We start from the raw sequence: 23500 nt of genomic DNA on the forward strand, positions 1-23500 counted from the left end.
CAGGGTTTCTTTGACTTTTTTGTATCATGGTTTTCCTCCAGGTAGGAGTAGCTGGGTGGCACAATGAATGGAGTACCGGGTCTGGAGTCAGGAAGACCTGAGTTCAAATGTGACCCCAGGCACTTATTAGTATGATCCTAGTCAGGCCACCTCACCCTGCTTGCCTCCGTTTCCTCATCTGTCAAAAAAGCAGGAGGAGAAAACAGAAAACCACTCCAGTAGCCCTAAATGAGGTCCCGATGAATCTGAAAACCCCTCAGCCAGTCCGATGAAACCCATTAACCGCTCTCAGAATCATGTTTTTAAATGCAGAAATAAAATACTTAAAATTATAAAGGAAAATAATTCCATTCAAGTCAAAAAGCATTTTTATAGTGTCTACTATAAAATATACAATCAGGCCTTGTGAAATGCCCTGGGGAGTAAAAAAATAATAATAATTGTGACCCCCACCCTCCCAGGTTCTTACAATCTAAAGAGTGGGGGCTGGTGGGGAACTTCGCAGAGGTGTCCCCCACATTTGTAGACTTTGGGAGCGCCCCACACAACATTCATACAGGCTCCCTTGGAGCTAATCACCAGGGGAGGAACGAGCTTTAAGGGGGCGGAGGGGGGGGGGCTTCCCGCTTCCTCGAAGGGCAGATTTTGACTGAGACTAGAATGGTGGCGGCCCAGAAACCCGGGGGCGGAGACTTCGCGGGAGAGAAAAGCCCCCCAGGCCCCGGGGATAGCCAATGAAAAAGCGGAAGCGGGATTTGGAGGGTCAGGAGCCTCAGGGGCTGGGAGACTGATGCTATTAAAACATGTCAGGCCCTCAGCCCCAATTGTCTCATCAAAAAACAAAAACAAAAAAAGGGGCGACTACATGCACGTGCAAAAAGACAACGGGCGCCCGTGCTTAGGACCCTGGACTAGGGGATCCCGAATCTGAATCCCAGGTGTGGGAAGGGCTGTCTCAGGGAGAGGAGGGGCAGCCCCGTAGCCCGGGCGGACTGGGTGAGGGAGTGATGGAGAGGTAAAAGCATCAGCAATCACAAGGACCCCGCGCGGGCTCATCCCGGAAGGTTGGGCCCCCAGCCGGGGACATCCGGCCGGGGAGGGGGGTGATGTGGAGGAGCGGACGGGAGGGGAGGGGGGGGGAGAGGAGGGAGGGGGCGGGCTAAAGGACTCCGCGGTGGCTCCGCCCTCTTTCCCAGCAGCCTCATTCCCCGGTGCCCCGAACGGGGCCTTTTCTACTTCAGGCATCCTCCGTGAAGCTCCCGAGCCGAGAGGACTCGTCCTGCTGCCGCCATCCCAGCGCTCTTCCGAGGAGGGGGTCGGAGGCAGGATCGCCAGGATGGTGAGTGCCGCGGGGGCTGCCGGGAGGGCCGGGGCGGGGGCTGCCGGGAGGGCCGGGGCGGGCCGCCGGCCGGCGGCGGCTGCGGGCCCGGGCCGGGGCTCCGCACGCTGAGGAAGCGGAAACATTGTGTCCCGCCGGCGGCCCGCGCGCCCAGCAGCGTTCGGAAGCGGGGGCGGCGGCTCGGGAAGGGGAAACATTGTATCCTCGGCCGGTTCTCGGGCCGTTATGGAAGCAGACTGGGGGGGGAGGGGGGCCGCGGCTGAGAAAGTGGGAACTTGGCGTTCTATCCCCGGGCCTCCGCCGCGCCGGCTCCCGGCGAGATTCGGGGCGACGCCTCCTGCAGCCGCGCCGCGATGGAGGCCTCGGGGCGCAGAGGCCGAGCCTCCCAGGCCTCCACGTGGGAGCGAGGCGGGAAAAACGGCCGCGGCGGCGCCAGGGACGCCGGCTTGCATCTGCCCCGCTTGCCGCGGAGGCCCCAGCGCACGTGGAGAAGCCAGGCCCGCCCCCGCCGTACACGCTGGGGCTGCTGGCCCGCGGGCCGCCGTACTGGGAAACGAACGCCGCTCGGCTAACCAGCGACCGGCCGCGCTGGGATCGATAAACGCCGGCAGTCGGAGTAAACTGTTAGGATTTGCGTAGTGGTCCGGCCGAGTCCCGACGCCCCTTCCCGGCGCTGTGGGGCCGGTTGGCCCTTTAGCAACCAGGCTGCCTCCTTGTGTCAGCCCTGGGCCTGAGGGAGGCACGTGGGAGGCCCCAGTGGATACATAGTATAAAGGGACCTGAGACAGCGGAGGCCCTGCCGGCCTTCTGGGCTTTGCAGCATGTCCCAGCTCTTCTCCCCCCCCAAACCCTCCGCAGGCCAGCCCTGGAAGGCCGAGGCGTGGCTTCTCGGGGCACCTTTGTTGGCACCCAGGGCTGCCCCACAGGGCCTCCGTGATTTGCCCCGGGTCCCAGGGCCAGGACTGCCCGAGTGGGACTTGAGCCCAGGTTTTCCAGGTTTGGGAAGGTCCCGCCTCCCTGGATGGCCCTGGTGACTGGGAGGTTCGGCTTGAATCCTGCCTCCTCCCCTGGATTTGAGGCTGAGACGGCAAGGCAGGAAAGGACACATTGTGTGGGCTGTGAAGGTCCGGTGGAGGCCTTTTTGTGTAGGGGCAGTAGGGATGCTCCGCAGGTGCTTGAGTAGGGAAGGAACAAGGTCAGATTTGTCCCGTACAAAGATTGTTTTGACCGGTGTGAGGTAAGTGAGCCGAGAGTTAGTGCAGCTGTTTAGACTTAGCCTGATTGGCTGGTGGGAGGAGGAAGGGAGGTTTTGGCAGAGGGCTCTAGGAATGAAACTGATTTGAAGGGATTGGGGGGGGGCGGGGGCGGGGTTAGAAAGGGCCTGGATGGCTCTGGGACTGAGATTTCTATCTCTGTTTTGGGTCTCAGTTTACTCATTTGTAAAGTGAACGCGTTGGATGAGATGATGGCACTTCTGGACTCCGAAACCTAAAATGAATTGGGTCATGGTCCTAAACTTTCCCATCCCCTGCCTTAGTTTCCTCTTCTGTAAAACAAACCTTTCTTAAGGATGGGGATTTGAGGTTTTGTCTTGGTTTTCCTGTGATTGGAGGCCCTCATTAAGGCCCCAGTGAGCACCCTGTAAGCAGGAGTTAGTCCCCCTTGGGAGAAGATCCCATAACTTGGCCCCTCTGGGTGAGGCATTCAATGATGCAGAGTGTCAGAAGTTCAGCCTGATGGGAGTTGGCTGAGCTCCTTGCCCTCTTCCAGATGCTGAATCCAGGGCTCCCCCCTCCAGGACAGGGCACTGGAGAGTTTTGGTCCTTTGGCACTTGGGTATTATTCAGAGTGTGATTTGTGCTGTTCTCCAGATTGCTCCCCTGGGTCACCCAGGGAGTTTTGGTCCCCTTTGGCACTTGGGTATTCAGAGGATGATTGCTCCCCTGGGGCCTGCCTCATCTGACTGGAGGATCCCCTGAACCTGAGAGGGTCTTAGTCCTTTGTCTCCTCCCCTCTCAAGTGACATGTGTTGCTGATTTCAGCTGCTGAGTGGACCCTTCTCCCACTCATTAGTGGCTTGATTTTGTCCTAGTCTGGAGAGTGGGAATTGCTCTTTACCCTCAAGGAACTGACTCTTTGTCTTTCAATAGGTAAAGTCAAGCCAGAGAAGGTGGGATTAGCAGTGGGTCATTCAGACTGGGCTTCTTGGAGGAGGTGGCAGGAAGGAAGCTGAGGGGAGGAGGGAGGCTGTTCCAGAGCTGGAATGGCAGAAGGATGTACGGAGAAAATACTTTGCCAGCCTGAAAGCCCTGTAGATATACCAACTGCTGTTATCATTTCGCAATGAGCCCTAATGGGCAGAGAGAGGGAATCGATGGGCACAGGGTATGACTGGAAGATCCTACCTTGCTTCCCTGACAGGATGCTTTGGGTCCCCAGCTCTCCCAGACCTTGAGCTGTAACTGCTGCTGATGAAGCCTTGACCCTAATTATCCTCCCTTTTTCCAGACTGAGGCTGAAGTGAACCCCAAAGCTTACCCACTGGCAGATGCCCAGCTCACCAAAAAGCTTCTGGACCTGGTACAGCAGTCCTGTAATTACAAGCAGCTCCGGAAGGGCGCCAATGAAGGTGAGGCAGCTGGCAGGAACATGCCCTTGGCTTTCCTGCTTGGAGTGGGGTCAGCTGGGGCCTTGCTGAAGGAATGAGCATTTGGGCAGAGCCTTCCTGCTTTCAGGAAGCTTCCATTCTAAGAGCTAAGGGGGAGGAGGGGCTGGGGGGAGCAACACCCACAAGAACACTGAACTCTGCCCAAGGCTTCTGATTCCATTCCCATGAACTGGAGAGCCTCTCCTGGGTCTGGGGGCTGGGAGGGAGTGTGTGCTGGTGACCAGATTGGGCAAAGTGAGGGAGAGGAGGAGGTCTGGAATCCTGGCTTCAAAGCCCAGCTTGGTCTTGACTGTTCTGGGTAATCTCAGGCAAGGCTGAGGGTCCTAGAATCGGGGCTAGTGAGAACCTTAGCTCACCCAGTTCAACCCTCCCATTGTATAGATGATGAAACCTCTGACGGAGAGTTTTAAGTAATTGGGGGCAGAGATTGGCTCTCGGGCTGCTCTCTCCCTCTAGCTTTGTTCCCTGTAGCAGTCTGGAGGCCGCTGGCCCTCCCTTTTTCTGAAGGTTCATTGATCTAATGGAGGCTTCATCCTTTTATGTGGTGGGTCCCCATTGAAGCTGATGGGTTAGTCCTTTTACAGAGCTGAAGGAAATGCTAGGTTTTATTGAGATGTTAGTGAAAAAAACAAGTCTTTTCTTCATGCGATTTTGTGGCCTTAGGGTCCATTCAGCAGCCCAGCTGGACCAGGCGTTCCCTTCCTTTCATGCTCACCCTGGGGATTCCCTTGGCAAACTTGCTGGAGGAATGCAGGCCAGATGCCCCCAGGGGGCTGGGTTTTCTCCAGGGCTCTGAGTGCTTGTCTTAGGAAGCCTTAAACCTCAGGCCCAACAAGTGGGGTGATCCCCTAGAAATGGGGGGAAGGGTCCCACCAGCCAGCCCTCTGCAGGCTGCGGGAAGAGGCTGGTCATTGAAACTTTCTGTTCCACAGCCACCAAGACACTCAACAGAGGCATCTCCGAGTTCATCGTGATGGCTGCCGACGCCGAGCCCTTGGAGATCATCCTCCATCTCCCACTGTTGTGTGAAGACAAGAACGTCCCCTACGTGTTCGTGCGCTCCAAGCAGGCACTGGGGCGAGCTTGTGGCGTCTCCAGGCCGGTCATCGCCTGCTCCGTCACCATCAAAGAAGGCTCTCAGCTGAAGCCTCAGATTCAGTCCGTCCAGCAGTCGATTGAGAGACTCTTAGTCTAAGCCGACACCTGTGGCTCAGGTGTGTTTGTAGCGCTCCCCCGGGGATCCGACTGGGAGGGCCGTTGATGTGGATCGTGGTGAAAGGATGGGGGAGGGACAGAGACTGTGCTCAGGTGACTTTCAATGTTAAAAAAAATTTTTATTGCTGTTATAAGCGATTGTTTTTTTTTTTCCCCCCCATTCTTCCTCCTTCCCTGCCCTTGAAACTTCCATTTAGTGGGACTCATTTTCTATAGGTATGGAGATCATGAGATAGCTTTTGGGGGGGAGGGGAAAGAACTCATTCATAGTTGTCCACACACCAAGCAGTCAGCTGCCACCACACAATCCTAAGCCTCCCGCCAGGAACAGGAGCCAATTGGGCACTCCTCCGGAAGGCACTTAGCCCAGCTGCCATTCCCTTTCTCCACTACTCAGGGCATACAGAAACCTGCCCAGTTTTCCAAGGTGCCAGCTTATCCTTGGCAGCCTGGACCAGTTTCCTAATGGTTATAGGGTTTAAGTCCCCAGTTTAAGCCTCCTGTAGCTGTGGACCCATTCCCCTTCCAGCATCCGGATATACTGTGACCCAAACCCAGAGCCTTCCTAATTCTCAGGAGTATGGGGCCCTCCATTTTTTCTCAGCCATACTTCCTAATGATCCATATTCTACTTTCTTGAATTTAAATCAGTTTTCATGCTTGGTTTGTTTTTTAAACAACACTGCATTATTTTATTATATTTTTTTAAAATAAGCTTTAAGTGTATGAAACAGAATGGGGAAGACCAAAGGCAACTAATTATTGAAATGCAAATGTGAACATCATCTTCCCAAAAGTTCAGAAACCTCCAGTTAAAATTCCCAATCCAAGTTATTGTGGGTATTTATTAAGAACTTACAGCCTTCTTGGAGATCTCCCTGTCATTCAGTCAGCCTGTGGTGTGGCCTAGGGTACAAAAGACAAAGGTGGGGAGGGGAATCATCACCCCACCCTCAAGCATCAGCAGGAGCAAGGTTAGGGACTGGAACTGTGCTCCCAAGCAGAAAGGGGCAACTGTCCGATGCCCTGCCTCCATGTCTTTTTGAAGGCCAGGGTGGACTTGTAAAGGAGTGAGGTCCAGATCCCTGAATCTGCAGTAGCTTGAGACTTATAATCCAAATGATCTGTCAAGAGTAGAAGAACCAGGACAAAGTCTACTCCCAAAGAAAAGAAAGAGTATATAAAAAAAAAAAAAAAAAAAGTGGCAGGGCAAGACAGGGGCCTGGTGCCCCTCAAGCTTTCTGGAAATGCTGTGTGAGCAGGTCCAGGAGCTCCTGTTTCTTAGTGCCATTAGTCTTGAGCTGGCACACACGGCAGGCTTCTTTAAGCATGGGCACCGTGAGCTTGCCCAGGGTGCCCTTCTCAAAGTAGGCCTTGAGTTCCTCCTCGGACAGCTCCAGCTTGGGCTGCTTCTCCGCAGGACCACTGCCATCTGCAAATTAAAAAACACAACTAAAAGATGCTCCTCAGTCATGGCCTGCTGGGAGTGGCTGCATTCGAGCCACTGCTGTGTGCAGTGCCTGGAGGAAGAGGCGAGGGGAGCACAGCAGGCAGGGGTCCACAGAAAACAGCACAAGGCTTGGCTTTTGGCTGTACTGATTGCCCTGACCAGGGCCTCCCACAGCAGCTGTCTGCCCTTGTAATTTAGGAGCAATGGGGAACCACAGGAGCAACCAGACCAGATGGAAAAGGGAAAGTTGCCAAGTGGGTGGGAATGAGGACTTGTAGTGGGAGAGAGGATCACAGGGACCAAGTTTAAGAAAGGCCTTCTTGAAAACAACACTTCTGGTCTGCGAGTCCCACTTGGTTAGAATGTCACAACACCTGGAGCATCTGATCTTCCAAGTTACATTAACAGCATTAATTAAGCATCAGCTGTGTGCCAGGTACTAAAGCAGGAAGACAGACCAATCCTGCTCCTCTCTGGGAGCCCGCTGTGGACAAGGTAAAGCTGGGGTGGCCACTGTACAAAAGAACCATAAATGAAACCTCATGAGGGAGACAGAATAAACTCGGAAGAATGAGGGCAGATTCAGAAATAAAGATGCTCCCAATGTAAAACTTCAGAGCAGCTGTTAATCATGAGTAAATGAAAGGGCAAATACGAGACATGCTGGACAAGGGTGGGAAGGGGCCGGCAAGTCCGGCATGGATTAAAGTTGTCTGGGAACTAGAGAAAATGAGAAATAGTGTCAGGGATCCAAACCAAGTATTCCTGGCTCCAAGGCCAGTACAACTAATCATTAAATAGAAAATTGAAGAGATATATATGAAGACATCAAGCTTAGACAAACCTGAAAACGACTGGTCTCTGAAAAAAGACATTTAACTCGAAGCTTTTAAAAGCAGCACCTACTAGGTGTCCCAGCTAGGTTCTGGGAATAGAGAGGCAAGAGTAAATCGTCAGTGCCCTCACTGGATCATACAAGAACTCTTCCATGAGGTTTTTCTTCTGGAATATAAAAAGGGACATCTGGCCTCTGCAGTAAAAGCTTCCGGCCACCTCTTCAGGCTGACCCCTGCTCCAGAGCAGTTTTAGTGAAAGGGGGGAGGGGGGGGGGGAGATGAGGGGCAGGTGGGAGGAAGCAGGGGCACCACAGGTGGATGGCACCTTCCAAGAAATCTGGCTGAGAAGGAGAAGGGAAGGCCAGCCCAGCACATAATCCAGGAGACCTAAAGCTGCCTGCAGGGGGATGGGGCTAGACTGGGAGCCCAAAAACCCCTGCAGAGCAGCTGTGATCTGTATAGGTAAAGGGACTTCTTCACTTGAGTGCTCTGAGGTCTGGACCAAATTAAAGTGCCAGGTGCTGGGAAAAAGCAGCCCAAGGAATACTCTGCTGAGGAAAGGGGGCACAACGGACAAGAGCTGACCTCACACACCATTGGAAGCAGAGGACACTATTGGGGGTGTTTGGTTAGTTCACAGGTTGAGCCTTCAAAGAGCCTGAGATTCTGAGAGGCCCAGGGGAGATCATCAGTAGTCGGATGGGCAGCCAGTCTGGTTAGGACAAAGAAGGCATGAAGGAGAAAAATAGGAAGAGGAAGTGGCTGAAGGCAGAGTGAAGGCTCAAAATGTCAGCTGAAATGCTTGTTTAAATTATGAGAGAATTATGGGAGAAGGAAAGGATGGAGGGTGGGATAGAATTTGGAACTCAAATTGTTTTTAACATGTAACTGGGAAAAAATAGAATATATTAAATTTTCCCAAAAGAGAAAAAAGGAAGTCAATGAAATTTTTTGACTTAGTGAAGCAGATATAAGACATGATGATTTTGAAGGCTCTGTGGGGGAAAGGAGTACAGATTGGGGGCTGTGGTGGCCATGGGGAAGCTCTATGAGAAGAAACCAAAAGACTTGACAGGGATTAGTGGGAAAAATCTGTGGGAAGGGAAATAAGGAGCTCCGTTTTGAGCCCATGGGTGGCATTTGAGGCGAGTATGATGCCAGCTGGAGATGACCACCAGGCAGCCGGTGACGCAGCAGGGGAGCTCAGACAAAGGAGGCCCTGGGCCAAGGACAAGGAGGGGACTGGCCACCTCTCCTCTGAGATAAAGACTGGCAACAAGAGCTGAACCACAAAACCATGGCCACACACCGCGCCACCCATTTGGTACCATCTGCCCCTGCGGCTCAGCACTCCCACTCTCCTGGTTTCCTATCAGCTTCTGGGCTGAGCTAGCCTCAGAAGGTTGACAAGGGGAGAGGAGAGCAGCCCCTCGGAGTGGAGCCAGCCCCCAGACTTGCCTTGTTTCCTTTTGGTTGCCTTCTTCTCTGGATTGTAGTCAGGGGGGTAGACGAGCTCCTTGAACTCCTCCACCAGGCTGCCCAGCCGGAGATCCATCGCTTCGACCTTGGGCACTGTAAGAGAAGGCGATAGTGGGGAGACAAGGCCCTAGACTAGAAGCCCGAAGGATCCAAGCTTGCAGCAGGAAGGGACCTCAGAAGTCTGTGAACCAGCTGGGCCCAGAGAGGGGCAGAATTTGATTCCAAGCCCCAATTCCAGACCCTGCCTTGCCACTCTATGCTGATCCAAGCCCTTCACATCAAAGAAGGGAAAAGCAAAGGCAAAAATGGCATTCTACTTTGGCCAAATAAGGAAGCACTGGAGCCAAGCTGAGAACCCGGTGAGACGACCCATGTCCTGACGCTTGGATACCTGTTTCCCCCTGCAGGGTTGGACTGAGCACCAAGGCGGGGCAGGTGGGAGTCACTAATGCTAAGTGAGGGGGAGCCTGCTACAGGAGGCACTGGGATCTGAGCGGTGTGGGCACTGCTTGTGTGCCCAGAGGCTGGGGCTGGGATGCTCAGCTCCACACCATAGTGGGGGAAGGGGCATTTCTCCCCTCAGGAGCTTTACAAACTAGAACCCCTCCCAAAATATAAGAGCACCAATGTTTTCAAAGCGCCCCCCCCAAGTCTCCATGACTCAGTTATGAATCTGGGCCCGGGGAAGAGTCCAAGAGAACTCCAAGGTTCCAGCACCATGCCCCCGGACGTCTGCTCCCCTCAGCCGGGCCCACAGGCCCATGCTGCCCATGCTGTCCGGGATGACCAAGCGCCACTCATGTGCTCAAGCCTTGGCCACTTGGTGTGACCCTCCCCACAGTCACAGGCGTGGCTGCTCTGAGCTGCACACCCCAGCCTTCTCCCCCAGGCAGGCTCTCTGTGGAGGCCAGTTCGGCCCTCTGGCAAGCCCAGGCGCATCCTTGCAGCAGGCCCTGGTGAGTCTCTGGGGCCAGCCCCCTCATCTATGAAGCGAAGGGGCTGAATCAGAGGCTCTCAGCAGCCTCCTCAAGTTGCAAATCCTCAGACTCCAAGGTGAATGGGCCGTGAAGGTCCAACTGACAGTTCTCTACCCTACGCTGCTTTGTCAGGCAATTATTCCCCAAGCATAGAGCTCGGGGATGCCCCAGTGACTGCCCTGAGGCCCGGAGGCATCACGTGGCTGGAGCTGGATGTGACCCCAGAACTCCGGCCTCTCAGGCCGCAGCCTCGGCCTCTCTTGGGAGCCTCCCTCACCAGTCCCTTTTACAAGGACCCTGGCAGCTGCCAGAACAAACATCCTGCAGGGGAGGCTGGAGTGGAGCCAGACTGGGAAGTACCTCAGGAACACCTTGGACCCCGTCCTCATCCCCAGACCCCTCCCCCCTCAGTCCCCCAGCCCAGGACAAGCAGCACAAGGCCCAGCTTGGACCACCCCCTCCCCCCGCCCCCGTGTGGGAGAAGCCCAGCGCCTTACGTGTCAGGTCTGGCGCCTGTTCTGGCTCTAACTGGTCCAGGGCCAAGGCCTCTAGGTTTCTGAAGTGCTGCTGCAGCACAGGGTTCTCGAAGCTGTCGCTCCTAGAAGCCAAAGCCCAGTAGGGCAGAGCCAGGTAAGCAGAGACCAGCGCCAATGCCCGGCAGCGCCAATGCCCGGCAGCGCCCAGCCCAAACCACCAGCTCTCCCTGAAGCCCTCTGGTCCTGTCGGGTGGGAGGCAGAGCACCAGGGTAGGAGGGACAACCCCCGAGCCTCAGCTACCCCTTCCCTTTGATTGCCTCTCCCGCCAGCCCTGATGAGGCAGAAGCACCACTTCTGATCCCAAGCAAACCATACCCGCCTCTGGGGCACCAGCTGGAGCAAGAACACCCAGGGAACCCACGTGCTACTGCCTCCCTCAGAGCCACCTGGGCAGCACATTGGTCCCCACATAAGGGGCAGAGCCGGAGGCGGGCAGGTGAATCATCAGGCTAGGTGAGAAGATGGAGGGGACCACGGCTCTGCTGCCCATGCCCACCAGCAGCAACGTTGGAGGTCAAGATGGCCCGGATCCTGCCCTTGTCCTTCCCTGCTCCTGATCATTGGTCCCTGGCCCTATCTGGGCGTGGTTACTTTCTGAAGGAAACCAATTCCATTTACTAGCAGCAGGTGTCGTGTGGCTGCACTGCTGCCACCTCTGAAGGGGCTCCAGGAGCCCTGCTCATCACAGAGTGCCTGGGACACCCCTGAGCTTCAAGCCAAGAGAATCTGGAGGTTCTGGGCTTTTAAAAAAAAACAGCCCGGGTTGAATGAAATGAGCCCAGGAAGACGTCCATCAGAGGGATGCCCAGGTTCCCGAGCTCTGCCCTGTAGCCACCACATTGGCGAGGGGTGTGTGGTCCTGAGCTGTAACTCTGGCGACAGCTGGGGGCCCACCTCTCACTCAGAGGGATCCATCGCTGTAAGGCAGGCCACCGAGGCTGAACCAACTTAGCTCAAGCAAGGGATGAGAGACCAAGGGTCTCCAGAAAGGATAGAACAGGCTTTTCCTTCTGCCCAGGGCCCGGCTCCCCTCTCGAGGCAGCCCACACTTACCGGTACTTGAAGCGGAGCTTCTGGATAATTGCCTTCATCTTGTCCACCTGCTCTGGGTTGGCGGTGACTTTCTCAGTAAAGGGCACCTTCCGTTTGTCATCAGCATAGGGCAAGAAGACGAGCTGAAAGCCTGCAGGCACAAGAAGCGGGGTCCCCAAAGCAATCGGCCCGGAGCATCCCAGACTAGAGTGGCAAACCAAGCTCCTTGGCCACGAGAAAACCCAAGTTCTGCTCCCCAGAAAAGGCAAGTGAGGAAATAGCTCAGGTCAGACTAACCATCCACTTACCTGGAGGGGTCACCTGAACTCTCTGGACATCCAGTTCTTCCTCCTGGGGTATCAGGGCCACGAAATATGGGGGGCTGTTTTGGCGAGGGGTGTATCTGCACAGTGCCAACACCCCCTTCTCCAGACACTTGGTGAGTAAAGCAACAAACAGTGTTGTACTTCCTGGGGGAGAAATGTCCTGAAGGTCAACATTTTAAATGATTTGCAAAGCTGTGCTTCTAGGCACCTGGGCCAGGAGTGAGGGAAGACAAGAGCTCTAATTTAGCCTTGGGTCATTACTAGCTGAGTGAACCTGAATAAGTCACTTCACCACTGTTTGCTCCTTTCCTCTTCTGTAAAATGGGGGTAATATTAGTATTTGCCTCCCAGGGTTACCATGAGGATCAAATGAAATCACATCTGTAACAAGCTTAGCAAAGAACCTGGCATACAGTAGGTACTCAATAAATGGATCTTCCCCCCTCCTTCCCCAACAAATGAGATATAGTTTTAAAAAAGTCAGCGTTCCGGGGTAGAGAGCAAGGTCAGGGACTCCCCACAATGACTTCTAAGAAAAGTTTGGGAAGCCTTGTTTGAAATGCTACAGTCAGGGAGAATGAGAACAATTCCCATAGTCCCAACAAGAATGTAAAGATAAACAATTTGGGAAGGCTTGAGAACTCAGCTCAGCAAGGGCCGGGGGGGGGGGGGGGGGGGGGGGGGGGGGGGGGAGCTGGCTGTCACTTCCTGACTGAAAGGGCAGAGGCAGGCATGTGTTTCTGGCCAATGTGGACGTTTGTATGGGGAGAAGTATGAGGAAAAAAAAGTGAATGTTTGAAAACTGAAAAAGCGACTGAACTAACTTCCTTTCCCTGGCCTGGTATCCATCTCAGCACAAGCCTTCATGGCTAAGTGTGACTCACTGGTGTCGGTCGGAACGGCTCACTCTCCTTCTTAGAAAAGGATCATATTTACACCTTCTGAATTACAAGAATCTTGGCTCAATCTGCAAACTAGGGCTTGATAATTTTTTTTCCCTTCGATGCTATCTTATTTTTCCAAATACACATAAAGATAGTTTCCAACATTCATTTTTGTTAAGGTTTCGTGGTCAAATTTTTCTTCCTCCTTCTCGTACCTCCCTCCTCCCCAATGCAGATTAAACCTGTACAAACCTTAAAAAAAGATGTAATTAAATTTTATTCTTTCCAGACAACACAAATCTGCCTTTTCTCCTTCCCACCCCACCCACACTGACCAGAAAAAGGGAAATACATGTGCCAAACATAAGTTGTTAAATAAAGCCAATTCCTCCACTGGCCACAGCCAAAATAAAACTGATTTCTGCTTGTACTTGGAATCCACCTTCCCTCCCCAGAAGCCTGTTTCACCCTGAGCCCCTTGTACTCAGTCATTGCTGAGCCTAGTGCTGTTCTGGAGGCCATGAACTTGCTTTTTACCATTCTGGTACCATACAAACCAATTTCACTAGAATTGGATTCTTCTGTAACCCAAGAATTTTAAAATGAGATTCTGAGGCAGAATCCCATGATCCTCCAATGACAAGGGCCCTGGGCCCAATTTTCTGGACAATACGACCGTCCTCACTCACCATTAACCAGGGATTCCTCCGGGTACACAAACAGAGAAGGCCTGAGGAAATGGTGCTGCTTCAGCATAAACAGGGGCTTGAAGCCAATCAGAATCAAGCCCGGCTCATCAAACCTCTTCAACTCTTCCGTCTCCTCCTTCTCCATCACAATCTGACGGCCTCCATAGGTCTGAAAGATGGCAAGAGAGGCCTCAGGAGAGAAGGCCGGGTAGTAGGCAGAAGCTCGGTGGGCCACGCTCCTTTAGCTCTGGCTCTGGGAGGCAGAGAACCAGAACCAGAATGCTTCAGTTTCACGTGCACAAAGTAATGCAAAACCATCCAGGCTTTTTTCAGGTACTTGAGAGAAAAGCCAGGATCAAATAAAGTCATGAGTGAGCTAGCTCTGAGAGACCCCTGTGGGGTAAGATGACTGCCCAGAGAGGGCTGCTGGGAAGCCTGACTCCTCCATGACCCAAGGCACTGCTCTTCCTCCTCCTCCACTGCTGCTGCTGACCGCCCCGACACCAATCCCAACAAAGCTTGATTCTGGTCTCCTGGATTCATTCCTATCTCAGCCCGCATTTTCAAGATCCCACACCCTCCCACGGTTTTCTGGCAGAAGAAGGCCACACTATTTAACATTCTTTCATCTTTGTATTGCAAGGTCCCCCTCTCCCAGAACACAGAGATGAAGGGCAGAGATGGTCTGCATTCAGTCCAGACCGTACCGTCAGCTTCAGCTCACACTGAACCACAAGAACAACAGAGGCACAATGGAACTCCCCAACAGGCCTGTACTGAGCCGGCCCCCCGGGCCTCATCCTCCAAATGAGCTGTGTGAGGGGGGGTGGGCAATAATAGTCCAAGGAAGAATGGAGACTTGGGAGGGCAGCACCCATCAGTGGCCACTGATCTCCACTGGAGACTCCTGAAAACTCTGATTCGATTCAACAAATAGATGAACTTCTTGGAGGTGCGAGGCAAGGGCTTACAAGAGTTTGGAGAAAACAAATCCAGCCACAAAGCAGTCCAGAACCACCCCAAACTCATGGAACTGCCAGGAAGTCCCTTCACTCTTTCCCAATAGCCCCCCCAAAAAAACTGAGACCTGGACTGAGAAACAGAAGGGCTCGGCCCAGAGCTAAGGGTACCCTATGTGAAAGACCCTGTCTGGCACCTGACAGGTGAGATCATGGACAGTGGCCTGTGCCTGTCTTCAAAGCTCCTACACCAGGCAGTGTGCTGCTGGCTCTCTGATCATTAGCGTGTTAGAACGTCCACACTGGAGGTAACATGACTCCAGGGCCCAGATCTCATTTTTACAGTTCAGCTGGAACGAGCCAAACTGGAGTTGGAGGAGACACGTTTGAGGCCTGGCCAAGGTCAGGGTTTGTTCCCTTGCCTGTGCATGTTTGTTTCAAGAGTTTTTTTTCTTTTAGACTGTGGGTGGAGGGGAAAGAGGTGCACACAGGGAGAGGAGAAAATTTTTAAAAATCCTTCACACTTCTCCCCCTGCCCTACCCACAGACAAAGACCCGGGAGGAATCGAGGAATTACCTGAGCCCTCTTGGTGTCACTGGGCAGGAGCAAGCTGCCCGTTTCTACGTTAAATGTCCGGGTCTTGATTTTCACTTGTTCGTTTGTTTCCCGGTAAAGCCTGATGGGAGGAGGCCTGAATGCCTTTTGGACCATATTATAAATGCTAATGGTCAGGGCCACATCCTTGCCCAGCCTTAGCTTCAGCCTGAGGAGAAAGAGCAGAGTTAATAATAAAATGGGAACAATAGCTAGTTGTAAGAGCGCAAAACTATTTAGAAATATCATCTCCTCTGACCTTACAACAACCCTGGGAGATTAAGTGCCATTATGATCTCCATTTTACAGATGAGGAAACTGAGACAGACAGAGGTTCAATAATTTGGACCACCCAGCTAGGAAGTATCTGAAAGAGGATTTGAACTCGGACCTTCTAAGCTCTGTACATGTGCAGTACCCCCTTCTCTGGTTTTAAGTGCCTGGGTCCCATCCCTCTCACAGCTCTCCAACAGGTGTAGACAGTGCCCTGCAAGAGGCATGGGGGGGGGGGGGGGGGAATGAAGGAAGGAGGGAGCGGGAGCCCATTTTAAACACACCCTTTCCCCCTCCGAACAGTGAGGCTCCTATCAGACTTATTCCTGCATCGAGGACCAAGTTCTAGGAGAAAATGCTTCAAGGCAACACGAAGCAATGCAGAGACCAATACAGAGTTAAAGGACCTGAATTCAAATTCTGTGACTTGGGAGCTTTGGGTAGTTCACATTCCCTCAGTCTTCTCATCTCTAAAATAGGTTTGCTCCTAAACTGCCCATCTCCCTAGCTGTGAAGGAGGGAGCTTTGGAAGCAGCCCATTGTCACAGCGCTGGGACGAGATCTGGATTCTAATATTCCCAAGAAGCCCGGGAAGCCGGGTGCTCTCCGGACAGAAGACCACCATAGCCGAAGCTTCGTTTTCAGAGAAGACCTGGACCAAGGGCAGTCTGGTATCCTGACTTAAGAAGTGCTGGTTTCCAGGTAGGAGGAGTCTCCATGAAAACATCCCAGACCAGCATTAAAAGAGAGACTGAGGGTGCCCAAGCCCCTGCACCTACATTAAAGGAGCATCCTGTGAAGGCCCAGGGACGGGCCTTCTCTACCTTTTTCATTCAAACCTCACCTCAACTGTTCATGAAAGAGAAGGACAGATCACCACTGTTGTTTTGCTTCAAGGCCAGAGTCTGGACAAAATGAACTTGACCACAAAGCAATCCAGAACCACCCCGAGCTTATGGAACTGCCAGGAAGTCCCATCACTTTTTCCCTGAGAGCCCCCAAAGAGCGAGGCCTGGACTGAGAAATAGAAGAACCTGGCTCAGAGCTGAGGGTACCCACTGGCAGGGAGGCCAGGCCAGGCCTCCCACAGTAGCAGAGGCCTTTGGGAAACCTGCTCAAACCACTACTTAGGGCTTCCTGAAAGGTCCCCCTAGAGAGGGGAAGTTTCCTGTGAGCTCATGTTGGGCCGCCAACAGGAGGGACTAGCTGGCTCCCCCAGCAGGAAAAGCAGCCTCTGGGAGGCTCGTGGCCTTTGTCAGAGAAGGGCTACGCTCTGACCACAAGCTGGCCCAGCATGAACGGGCAGCAGAGGCAGAGAAGCTCACCGGGCCAGGGAGCGTTTCCTGGTCTCCTTGGCCCGAACCTTCCTCAGGAGGTCCTCCAGCCTGCCTGACTCCTCAAAGTGAACCCCAAGGTCCTCATCCTTGCCTGGGGTGATGATGTCCCTGTAGAATAAGGAAATGTCAAACCCCCCAGGCTTCTTCAGGTTCATAAGGTCGAGGAAGATACCTGGTGCAGAGCAGAAGGAGATGATGAGAGCAAGTTAGTGACTGCCACCCATACCCCCCTCTCCTGCCTGTCTTTTAAAAAAGGACCACTCTGAGCCGAAGCAGCCCCTTGGGGGCAGGTTCGATGTCTAGCAATCAGCAGGTATTTAATAAATGCTGCCACAGTGACTTCCTACAATGCATCTTATTCGGGCCCCAGACCCTGATACACAGGGTCTTTGCCACCACCTACTTGAGCCCATCTTCTACAGGCCAAGACCTGCCCAAAGTTAGCAATTTCCCCGGCCGCTTACCTCCCACCCCTGGGTTAGTGTGCCCCTGCAGGGCTGGGCTCAGCTGCTTCACCCACCTGTGTCTCGGAGGTCACAGGCTTTGGTCTTGGCCCTGCTGGCCTTGGTGCTATCGTCCCCATGGGGGCTGTCATTGTTGGTGAACAGCATGACACGCTTGTGACTCATCTTGAGCCGGACGCCACTAAAGAGATTAGCACAGACCCAGAGGGCCTCGGCCAGGGAATAGTCCGAGCCACAGCCAATGAGCTCCTGGAAATGTTTCTCTCCCTGTTTTCCCTTAAACTGGTCAAGCGCAAGAATCCGTTTTGCACCTAGGTGTGGGGGCCAAAAGGAGATCAACAGGAAGATGAAGTAACAGAGAACATACCCATTCGTAAGCATTCGTTAAACCCCAATCACAAGCTGGGCATTTTGCCAGGAAAAACCAACTATGGCACAGCCAATCCCCACTCTCGAGGGGCAGTCTACTTACTCCAGAGCAGACACTCTGAAACCCTACACTGATGTTTCCTAGGATCCACCTTGGAAAGAGATGACAAAATCCTACTAAAGGCAGGACACCACCTCTTTTATATTCTTTGCCTCTCAGTTCAGAGGTGGATGACTTGGAGTAGGATTTACATCATCTAGTACAGATTAGGGAGCTGAGGCCCAGAGAGCAGCCAAGTTCCAACAGAGTCAGCAGCAGTTAGCACTTGAACCCAGGTTTCCATAGCCATGTGCCCCACAGCCACCTGGACAGGGACATTCTTCCACAGAGCAGAATCAGCTGGGAACATCTCAATGTGTCATACCTGGGATGTCTAGCTCATGGAGAACATAAATGTTCCGGAAATTCACTGAGTTCTTGTCTTTGTCGGTGCCATAGAAGACCACGGCCAAAAGGTCTCGGTCACTGCTGATGATCTTGCTGCTGTACACGCTCTGGATGCACTGGGGGAAAGCACAGAGACACCAGGGAAAGTCTCAGCCAATCCATGCATCAGGCTCCTTCTGAGGGTAAAGCCTGGGGCTGAGCCCCCGAGATACCAAGAGAAAGGTATGGAGCTCACAGAGCCCTTTGGTGGGTGTCATTTCCAGGGCAGGCTGGCCCAGCCTATTCCTGAGCAGCCACGCTTCCTCCATCGCAGCCTGAGATGTGGGGTCTCAGCCTTCCCCAGAGGCCCTCTGGTATAAGAGGAGCCCACCACCTCCTGAGCAGCTCTCGTGGATACAGCTCGGGGCAGAGCTTTAGCTTGAGGAGTTCTTTATAAAATGGTGATGATTCTGAACATCCCCATGACCCAAGCCAGAAAACCAGACTAACCCCAAAATCTCTTCCTGGGAGGGGACAGTCTATCGTACTTAAAAAGTAAAGAACATGGCCTGATTCTCAGGAGACTCTAGTTCAGGTGGTCATTACAAAGCTATCAATCTGCTGGCTCCATAGCCAGGTCCCAATGCCAGATTCCCATATGTTATATTCTCTGTAATGTTTGAACCTGAAATTACTCTTATATAAAAAGATGTTGGATCTGGACTAGGAAGAAAAGGGAGAATGGGCTCTGTATTTCATTCTGAGAACTTGAAAACGTAATGCAAATGTAGTGTATTTCAGCTAAACTGCAATTAGGCTGGTTGTGCTTTGTCTGCTCCTCTTCCCAAAGTTCCCAGAGTTAACAGATCCAGAACCCTTTAGATGTGAGCTGGAGAATGAGAGTGCTTTGGGATCCTGCCCACTTGGGGCAACTAGTTCTTACCTCATGGGATTTCAAAGCTGCTTCAGGGCTGAGCCACCAGGTAATAATAATGTCTTACTTCCCCCACCCCTGCCTAAGAACACCTTACAAACCACAAAAACTGTTAAAAAAAAAACAAAACAAAAACAAAAACAAAAACCAAACACCCCCAACACAAATCAAAGATGAGCGCTTTCCCACAGAAAAACAGGTGGGAAGCCTCATTTAATGCTGTAACCTCCACAAGCTGGTCTGACACGAAAAACAAAAAAACAAGAAAGTTGGACAAAAAGAGAAAACCAAAAATGGGAGATTGGTCAGACTGAACTCCCCAACAAAAGGGGTTACATGTCAAAAAAAGATTTGAACAATTTTATCATCCACAATATGTGAAGAAATTGTATTATGCTTAAACAACACAAAAACATAGCCTAGGTAGCAAACAATGTAACAATTATGTTTATCAATGCAATGACCAATTGCAACTCCAGAGGGCTCTTAGTGGAGGTGGGAGGCAGGGTTTGGGGTGCCAAGATGCAGAATTTTGGAGATCTGACAAATGGGTGGGTAGGTTTTTCAGTATGATAGTTATTTGTTACATAGACTATGCTTTTTTTTCCCCCAGAGAGGGAGGGAAAGAAGAAAACAAGCAATTAAGTTCACTTTTGAAAGGAAAGTTATTGAAGCTTAAAAAAAAACAACCATAGAACTGAAGCTCAGAAGGGAACAGACTAGGAGGACAGCTTTAAAAGCAACAGATTTGTGTTTTCACATATAATGCTCCTTTTCTCTTCCACTTTTTCCTTTTTTTAAAATTAAATTAAATTGCAAGTTCTAAAATCTTGGAAGGGAAAAAAGGCATCTCAGCTCCAGGTAACTAATTTAATCAATCAAACTAAGTTTAACCAAGTTTGGGAGTTTAAGCTCTGTATGGGAAGGATAACCTCACCTGGATGGTTAGGTCAAAAGAAGTTCTTCCATCTTCAGCCTGGAGTTCAAACATCGCCTTGGAGGCATCAACTAAGAAAATCAAACTGTCTCGTCCAGAATACTTATAGTTTCCTATAAATAGAAAACATTTTTAAAACAATTTGAATTTATATTACAAATGTAAAGGACTGAGATTTTTTTTTTATTACAAAAGATCTTAAGGGCTTTCCTTGTGTATTTGTGGCTCCAGCACTCCACCTGGGCACACAGTGGGTGTCTGATTGATGCCTGGGTGGTTCAAATGGTTCCAAGTTCCCTGAACAACATGAAATCTTGCTTCCCTATTTGACCGTTTCTGATTCAGATTTTTTTTTTAAGTTCCAGGATTAGAAAGATTCACTTCTGAAGAAGCTTTGAAATCTCTGACAATTATAATTCAGAATAAAGGAGGGGGACAGCAAAAGACTCTTCAAGGCTACCTGCAAAGTTATTGTGCCTGTTCTCATGATTTTATCTGAATGTTCTGCTAAAGAGTAATTTGTAAATTTCCTAGAGTCCATGAGCTCATCACAGGCTTACACAGCAGCTACCATAAATCAGGTTTAAGGCCCAAGGTCCAGGAACCTGAAACATCATTTTAAGCCAAGTCTTTTCTTTACACTTAAACTGAGGCATATGGGAATGTGACACCCAAAACATCCTTGTGGGGGGGGAGGGGGTTTCCACTTTGTAGCTCCTCTAGATCCTCCCTGCATGAAGGACTCAGTGCTAGCAGAGCAGAATACAAAGGATCTACACTGTACAGCATAACTGTGCTCTGCAGAACCTATTTTACACACGGATGATGTTTCCTGCATGGAAATACCAGTGCTGCTGCCAGACAGAAAATCTGAATTATAATAAATATAACCAAAAGAGGATCCCATAAAAGACTCATACTCTTTGTGGAGTTAGAAGGAACCTTATTTAAAGATAGATTCCAATACATGATCCCAGCTTGCTGGACAACACAAAGGAACCAGTGGATAAGGAAATGTAACAAGTCTAGCCAATGCCTCACGCTCAAGCCTGAGCCAGAGGTGCAATTACAAATAAAGAGTGAAACTGTCTCACTGGGGTTTAATTCCCTTCTACCACAGTCATTGCACCCCTTGAGAAGTGAGGAGGAAGCCTTTTCTGATTACCCTAATTCAAATCACTATTTATTATCGACCTTGTGGGAAAGGTACTGTGTAAATATTGGGGAGAAACCTGCATTTTTGATTTCCTTCACAAGCTAATTGTACAATATTTCAGAGTCTGATTCTTTTTCTACAGCAAAATAACGTTTTGGTCAGGTATACTTATTGTGTATCTAATTTATATTTTAATATATTTAACATCTAGTGGTCATCCTGCCATCTGGGGGAGGGGGTGGGGGGTAAGAGGTGAAAAATTGGAACAAGAGGTTTGGCAATTGTTAATGCTGTAAAGTTACTCATGCATATAACCTGTAAATAAAAGGCTATTAAATAAAAAAAAAATATTGGGGAGAAGGGAAAGGATGTGCAGATAAATGTTATGCAAAATGAAACTTTAATATCAAGAAGGAGGTAGGCAAAATCCAGGCTGAGATTTTCCCCTTCTTGGTGACGCTTTGACTCAGAGTCGCTATAACTGGGAGTTCTTACCATACTTTCCCAGACTTGGGACTAATCAGGCAAGAGTTTGGGAACTGTTAAAAGAAGTGGGATGGAAGGGGCAGGTTAGCTTAGAAGGGAGAAAAAAATAGTTGCCTTAGGGAGGTCAAATCTTTTAGTTTAGGAAGTGGAAAAAGAAAAGGACAAAACAATCAAAGCCAAATGATGCAAAATTACAAGAAAATTTATCTCCAAAGAATAGACATGAGAAGATGCTTCCCCTTTGCAGAGAGGGGAGTGGAACACGTTAGGGTTTTCTGATATATTTTTTCTTCCTCTTTTAAAATAATTCATTTGTTGTAAGGGATAGCTTTTTGGGAGGGTGAAATCCAGGCAATGTAAAAACAAAAGATGTCAACAAAAATCTAATTTTAAAATGCTGCCTGCGAGCCAAGGACCAATTCTTTTACTCCCACTCCTAGATCTTTATTTATTCCTAACTTTTTACCTTCTGCGTCAGCCCCCTCCTCCTGCTCCTCTTCCTCGTCTTCACCCTCATTTTTGTAATACGACTCCCACCCAGACATGATCGTGGCGACCCTTTACGAGAAAAAAGAGCCGCAGGTGAAGGTCCAGTTTCACGGGTGGGGGGGATAGCCAGGGTCCCAGAGCCAGGATCCCCCCTAAATCAATTCTTCCCCCCTCCTCCCTCCCTCTGTGTCTCGCACACGCCACATACTCACACGGGACCCACACACACACACATTCATGAGCACACCCCGCGCCACGCTCACCAGCACTCTCACCCCCCCTCCCACACACGTCCTCAGTGGGGTCCGCCAGGGCACGTTAGCTGCGGGGGCAGGGATCCCCCCCCCCCCCCCCCCCCGGCTCCAGGCTGCCCTCGCAAGGCGGACGGAGCGCTCCAACTGGGTCGCCCCCGCCCCCGCCCCCGCCCTCTCTCCCCGGGCAGCCCGCTCGCGGACGCCCGGAAACGAGCACGCCCCGGCGAGGGGGGGGTGGGAGGGGGAACGTCGCTGCGCCCACGCATCCGTACCTGGACCACGGCGAGCGAGGATGCAGAGCTGAGCGCGAAAAGGAAGCAGAGGAAAACACCCCGAGAGAATTCTCCCAGCGCGCACGCGCGCGGCCCCGCAGCCCAATCCGCTAGCTCCTCAGTGCACGTGTAGCCCTCCTTCCCGCCTCCTCCAGCTCTAATCCTACCAACCAATCAGCCCTCCGGGCCAGAGGAGGAGCCAAAGCCCCGCCCCTTCAGGGCGTCGGTGGGAGGGAGTCTAGGTGCACGGTGGCATGGTGCGCATGCGCAGAGAGTAAGGCCCGGCTCTATTCCCTCTGCGGCCCCCAGTTGTGTCACACTCTTCGCGGAAAACTTCTGTTCCTTCTGCAGGAGACTGGTCCCGACGGCCGTGGCAGTTAGTCCTCCTCACCCACAAAATTACTTTGTATCCATTTTGTAATTTTTTCTGTGGCCGTGTTATTTTTCCTAATCATGCAATCCCTCTCTAGGACAGAGGCAGCCCTCGTATTTGGACCAGAGCCTAGAATGACCGCTTGGTGAGACAGGCGCCGACGGGACTTGCGTCACGGCCCAGTCGGCTGCCCAGAGTACAAGCCCTTGTTAAGTACCTGCCATGGACGAGGCAGTTAGGTGGCGCGGGGGGCAGAGCGCCGGACGTGGAAAGAAGAGTTGATGCCACTGATAACGACGAACAACAAAGCGCCCGAGCATCGAGGCCACAAAAATGTCTATTAAGAGAGGCATGGGTGTGGTACGTGGCTTGATGTATGCAAAATAAATACAAAGTAGCTGGAAGGAGGGAAGATGCTGAATAGCTGGTGGGGGAACAGGGTGAGAATCTCGACGTCTACGTTTCCCTTAGAACCACAGCTTCAGCTGCCCAATGAAATGCCAAAGGAAGCGAGGAGCACATGCGCGGAAAACACCTTCGCCTCCAACTCTCCCACTACCTGAGCGACTTTCTTCCGGGAGGAGCCCCACCCCTTTGTAGGCGTGGGGAAAAGTTTCGTCTTACACATGCGCAAAAGTGCCATACGCCACACACGCCGGCGGCAAAATCGACAAGGCCCCGCCCCCCGCGGTTGTTTTCTGGTTGGGTTGGGGCGGTGCCGCGCTTGCGCAATAGGGTCCTCG

The 23500-nt window shown here is 51.8% G+C and overlaps 2 protein-coding genes across 2 annotated transcripts; one reads left to right on the forward strand and one right to left on the reverse strand.

Annotated features, from left to right (window-relative positions):
• The first annotated feature begins 734 nt into the window (after positions 1–734).
• On the forward strand, positions 735–5353 carry SNU13 (small nuclear ribonucleoprotein 13). The gene is made up of 4 exons (XM_031940114.1): positions 735–762; positions 1065–1339; positions 3848–3968; positions 4940–5353. The coding sequence occupies exons 1-4, from the start codon at positions 735–737 to the stop codon at positions 5200–5202; spliced, it is 687 nt and encodes a 228-aa protein (XP_031795974.1). The 3' UTR covers positions 5203–5353.
• Positions 5354–5890: 537 nt separating this feature from the next.
• XRCC6 (X-ray repair cross complementing 6) lies at positions 5891–23415 on the reverse strand. Its single transcript, XM_003772252.4, has 13 exons — positions 22385–23415; positions 21836–21927; positions 19728–19840; positions 17855–17993; positions 17117–17371; positions 16585–16768; positions 14969–15155; positions 13433–13601; positions 11842–12003; positions 11555–11684; positions 10462–10562; positions 8967–9080; positions 5891–6654 (listed from the first exon to the last, which is right to left on the reverse strand). Exons 2-13 carry the CDS (start codon positions 21912–21914, stop codon positions 6455–6457), a joined length of 1833 nt encoding a protein of 610 aa, XP_003772300.1. The 5' UTR covers positions 21915–21927; positions 22385–23415; the 3' UTR covers positions 5891–6454.
• Positions 23416–23500: the final 85 nt, after the last annotated feature.

This window comes from Sarcophilus harrisii, chromosome 5 (genome assembly GCF_902635505.1).
Source record: "Sarcophilus harrisii chromosome 5, mSarHar1.11, whole genome shotgun sequence".
Taxonomy (NCBI): domain Eukaryota; kingdom Metazoa; phylum Chordata; class Mammalia; order Dasyuromorphia; family Dasyuridae; genus Sarcophilus; species Sarcophilus harrisii.

Excerpts from the sequence above, each read along its gene's own strand:
- XRCC6 (XM_003772252.4), bottom strand. The coding sequence starts at position 21,914 with ATGTCTGGGTGGGAGTCGTATTACAAAAATGAGGGTGAAGACGAGGAA. Across the intron at positions 17,994-19,727 it reads CTTTTGACCTAACCATCCAG|TGCATCCAGAGCGTGTACAG; the intron begins GTGAGGTTATCC and ends GCTTTCCCCCAG. Across the intron at positions 13,602-14,968 it reads GTGACACCAAGAGGGCTCAG|ACCTATGGAGGCCGTCAGAT; the intron begins GTAATTCCTCGA and ends GCCATCTTTCAG.
- SNU13 (XM_031940114.1), top strand. The coding sequence starts at position 735 with ATGAAAAAGCGGAAGCGGGATTTGGAGG. Across the intron at positions 763-1,064 it reads GCGGAAGCGGGATTTGGAGG|GTTGGGCCCCCAGCCGGGGA; the intron begins GTCAGGAGCCTC and ends TCATCCCGGAAG. Across the intron at positions 1,340-3,847 it reads GAGGCAGGATCGCCAGGATG|ACTGAGGCTGAAGTGAACCC; the intron begins GTGAGTGCCGCG and ends CCCTTTTTCCAG.